The sequence below is a fragment of the Frankliniella occidentalis genome, unplaced genomic scaffold, assembly GCF_000697945.3.
Source record: "Frankliniella occidentalis isolate FOCC.00 unplaced genomic scaffold, Focc_3.1 Scaffold71, whole genome shotgun sequence".
Lineage (NCBI taxonomy): Eukaryota > Metazoa > Arthropoda > Insecta > Thysanoptera > Thripidae > Frankliniella > Frankliniella occidentalis.
The window spans coordinates 234,886-239,196 of record NW_026267201.1 but is presented as its reverse complement, the minus strand read 5'-3'; the positions used below and the strand labels follow the sequence as shown (position 1 = coordinate 239,196).

The 4,311-nt window shown below is 56.7% G+C and overlaps 1 protein-coding gene across 1 annotated transcript in view; it reads right to left on the bottom strand.

Annotated features, from left to right (window-relative positions):
• Positions 1-4,311, bottom strand: part of LOC113217444 (dopamine D2-like receptor) — a 223,605-nt gene that overhangs the window by 10,025 nt on the left and 209,269 nt on the right. The window contains exons 7-8 of the mRNA XM_052268511.1: positions 3,082-3,241; positions 289-511 (exon numbers count right to left, since the gene is read on the bottom strand). Coding sequence (XP_052124471.1) covers positions 289-511; positions 3,082-3,241 — 383 coding nt within the window. The remainder of the gene's footprint in view (positions 1-288; positions 512-3,081; positions 3,242-4,311) is intronic.

Here is a 4,311-nt window from a genome sequence, read left to right as displayed (position 1 = left end):
ACGAGCAGAAACTCTTCCGGACAACTGTCCAAGGCGAAATCTCAAAACCGTCTGACACCTGATCCCGAAAACCTCCTGTCCCCTCGCCGTTCGGGTGCGGTTCGGCTCGCCGTGGCGGCGGGCCGATTTCTAGCCGGGAGTCGACAGGGGCAGATAGGCCGCCAGTCGCACCGGGGAGCATGGAGGGAGGAGGGTTGCCTATCTGGAAGGCGCTCCGAGGCGAAGCGCGTGACAGACACCCTATCTTTGTTTTACCAGTGATTATCGTGTTTGAACACCGCAACCTACCCAGCACGATGGCGAGCGTCTTGGTGGCCTTCCGCTCCTTCCTGGCCGCCGACTTGTCCCTCTTCTTGCGCGACGCCTTGTGCTTGGAGTAGATGGTGAAGCGCGACTCCTTGGTCTCCTTGGAGCTGAACTTGGTGGAGCTGGTGGATGGCGGGTCCGGCTGACTTTTGCGCAGGCTGCCCGAGAGCACCCGCTTGAGCGCCGCCGCGCCGTTCCGCTTGCCCTGCAACAAGGTCGAGTCAGCGGTGAGCCTCGGGGGAATCGTTTTGGGCATGCGTGTAGATATGGGCCGAACTAAACCAACGAACGCAACCGCAATCCCGGGGGCCGGGGCGCCCTGCTACCGCTGCAACCACTGCTACCGCTGCTACCGCTGCCACCAGCCACCACTGCAACCGCACCCACCCTGCCTGCCACGGACCGTTGCACTTAGCCCAACTCACGCTCAGGTCCGGCGCTCCACCCCGGCTGCCCATTAGCCATAACCCTGTTGCTCGCCCAGGCCCAGTCCGACTCCTGGGCTGGCCCAAGTCACTGTCAAAATGTGGTTGTGTTGTTGTTTTGCCGACCGCCCCCTCTTTCTTTTAACGAGGATTTCGCTGAAGATCAATAATCTACGATTCGACATTTTTAGCATGGCGGGATGATGGAGATGGTTGATATTAGGAAGTTGCGTCAACAGATAGTGGAAAATAAACAAAACACTGGACCATGGTCAATACCTTCAACATGAACCGACTATAGTTTAATTTGCAATGATAGTATATTTTCGACAGCTTCAAAAGAAATGTTTGCACTGCCCACGGTATTTTCCAGCAAACGGCAGGCATTCCCCGCGACTTCCGCAGCGCACAGCAGCGCACAGCGTGGCGAGGCTAACGCGCTGGCGCTGGGGTCGGGACGGTCGGGACGCAGTGTGGGCGGGGTGGAGCTGGAACTACAATCACGCCAAACACAGCCGGGCCGAGCGAAGCAGTGAAGACACACAAACGGGAAAGAGCACACCCGAAAACCACCCCCTCCCCTCCTTCCTACGAATTCCCCTTGTTTGCCTGCTGCCCGAAAGCGTAGAAACCAATCTCCAAATCCTTTAAATGTGATTAGTCGCCGCACGACAGCTAACTCCAACTCCCCGAGCTCTAACTCCCGCCACCCCCGCTCCCCTTCTCCTCCACCCACGCCGCCCGTTGTTCCGTTTACAAATTTCTCATCCAGCAGAGCGCGACCCCTATTACTCCTCGAGGTATTGCCCCCCGAGGTAAGGTGGCACGTGGCGTGGCGGGGTGAGGCGGGGCGAGGCGGGGCGAGGCGGGGCGAGGCGGGGCGAGGCGGGGTGAGGCACCAGGGCGGAGCGTGGGGTTGGCGTACGCGAGGCATAGGAGCGGTGCCGCCCCGCGCCCACCACCGTGTCCTTTGTAGCGCATATTCTTGGGCAGAACTGAAGCCACTGCATGTCGTGGTGATACTGGGCATGGCGTGGCGCGGGGCGTGGCAGGGCGTGGCAGGGCGTGGCAGGGCGAGGTGGGGCGGCGTGGAGCGGGGCGTCCTAACAGGCATGCAGTCGTGCCAGTCTCCGAGAGAGGCGCACGGCCCGGAGCAGCACGGCTCCCCCGCCGCACCGCAGGAGGGTGGCCACCCGTGTAACACGAAATTAATGGCAATTCAAGCTAGTTTGCAGGGCTCCGCCTCGGCTCCACCGGCTCCACATGCTTCCCTGGGGCAGACCACCTACCTACTCTACCCTCTACCCTGCCGTGCCGCGCCCTGCCGTGCGCCCCAGTCCCGCCGCAGCGCGCGGCCCGAACAACTGGGGCAGCGGGCGCCGCACCAACTCCAGCCGCACGCACGACGCGCACGCGCGCACGCGCAGTGACGATGCGAATCAGACACACACAGCCAACTCGAAATCATTAATGGTCCCATACTGTTCTGTAGTTATGTTGTTCTTGTTGCGGCAAAGTACGTCCCCGCGTCCCCGCCGGCGGCCCCGCCCCGCCCCGTACCCGCGCCCCGTACCCGCCGGCGGCCCTGCCCGCTGCTGAGAGACTTCCTCCCCTCACCCCTCCCGTTCCCTCCCCCAAGATCCACCGCTCCCCGCGCGGCTCCGCATCGTGCAAAGAAAAACACTGAGGTCCGGCGATATGCGGAACGGCCCAAAAGCTTGGCTGATAAGACCTCTCCTCTGCACGGCACATATTTTTACAGAGGTGGCTGAATTTTAAATGTTAAACCTTCCTCCGAGATCCATGACTTCTTATCATAACACAAACGAACGTTCAGTTACTTTACATAAAAAAACACATGTTCAAGAAAAAGTGTGAGTTACCAATTTGGAAATTATGATGGAATTTATTTGTAAATACACAGATAAATTGGACAAGTCGAACAGATGGGTATTTCCATGTATTTTATCGATTTCGTATTTCTGTCTGCGTACCTAAAAGGTGAACATAAAATTCGGATCGTGTTCAGATTGTATTTATGACAAATTTGCTAACTAAATACCCTCACTCAAATCATGGTTAAATACAAGATTAGTGTTCGCGAAGCCGTGCTTTTTCTTCGTTACACTGTGCCGGATGGTGTCAACGGATTGCACACTCTCACGGGGCCATAAGGCGCCTTGGTGAGAGTCAGGCAAGTCGGCCACCCACCTGCTCCGCCTGCATATGGTACAGTGTAATCTAAAACACGCACACAGTGAGTGCCGGAGCTCTGCGCTTCGCTTCATATCGACCGCCCCGTTTCGCCGCAACGCAGTTGAATCAGGCGAGCGAATGGACATGGACTCACCTGTGGGGCCGGCGCCTTGAGCATCTTGGGGCTGCCGGGGGCGGATCCCGACACGATCGTGGTCTCCTCCACGTGCGAGGCCACGTAGCCCGAGTCATTGTTCCCGTTGGGGTCGGCCATGGACGCCAAGGGCGTCGGGCTGAGCGTCGCCACCACCACGCTGCAGAGAAACAAGAGAAACGGAGTCAGACGTCGTGCATAATATGAAAGCGGCGTGTTCCATTACGGAGACAGCTATCCGCCTCCGCGATTCTGTCTGTAACGCAAAGACCATAACAGGCAAAACTGCCCCCCCCCCCTGTCATATCTCAACTCAGTGGCCTGATATAGGAGGATGGGAAATTTGATGTACGAAACCTCTGTATGTAAGATAGGGAGACAATACAGCCCCCACGCTGAATTTGCACATTGCATTGCATGGTAGGTTCGGTTCGTTCGAAGAAAAATATCGCTGTTCGTGTTCGTTCGAAGATTTTTAGACCAAATTTGTTCGAGTTCGCTCAAACTCGAACTGGCCTATTCGCTCATCTCTAATTTGAAGTGCATAACCGCATATTTCATACCCTCCCCCCCCTTCTACCAAAAATGTTTGTAACACTGTGGAGGGCTGTTTAAAATCCTCTGCAGGCACCGCCACTCGTCGAGGGATGAACTCGACGGTCCGGAGGGAAAAGCCACGCAGGGCGCGTCGTGGCGGAGCGTGGCGTGGGGTGGAGAGGGGAGGCGCGCGGGGGTGTCCCGGGCGCCGATAGAAGCCACTCTATCAATGCATTACCATTCAAAAATATGTAAATTGTGGCTGGTGGCTTGGCTCGGCGCGAACAAAGGCGCGGATGACCGCCCGCCACCAGCCACAATCAGTTGCGGCGCCCCGAAAATGAAACACAGCGCCGCGAATGCCTTTTCCAGCGCGGCGCGGGGATGGCAGGGGCGGCCGAGCACCACGACCGAGTTGGGTAACAATCGTACACGCCATCCAGAACGATCACTTGAAAAAAACAAAAACAAAAAACAAAGCCAAACACTTTTTCTTTTAATTGAATTTTGAATTGATGACGGCGATATCCAGAAAATGTGTATTTAAGACTACCCAGCAGTGTATGTAAAACCAAAATCCTGTAAGAGTTAAGAGAAACAACCTTTTTGACACGCGGAGATCACAACGCGGTTGGCACAAATCCATAGGAGAATGATTAACGTCTATGGACCGGTGCTTAAAGTCCCCCCCCC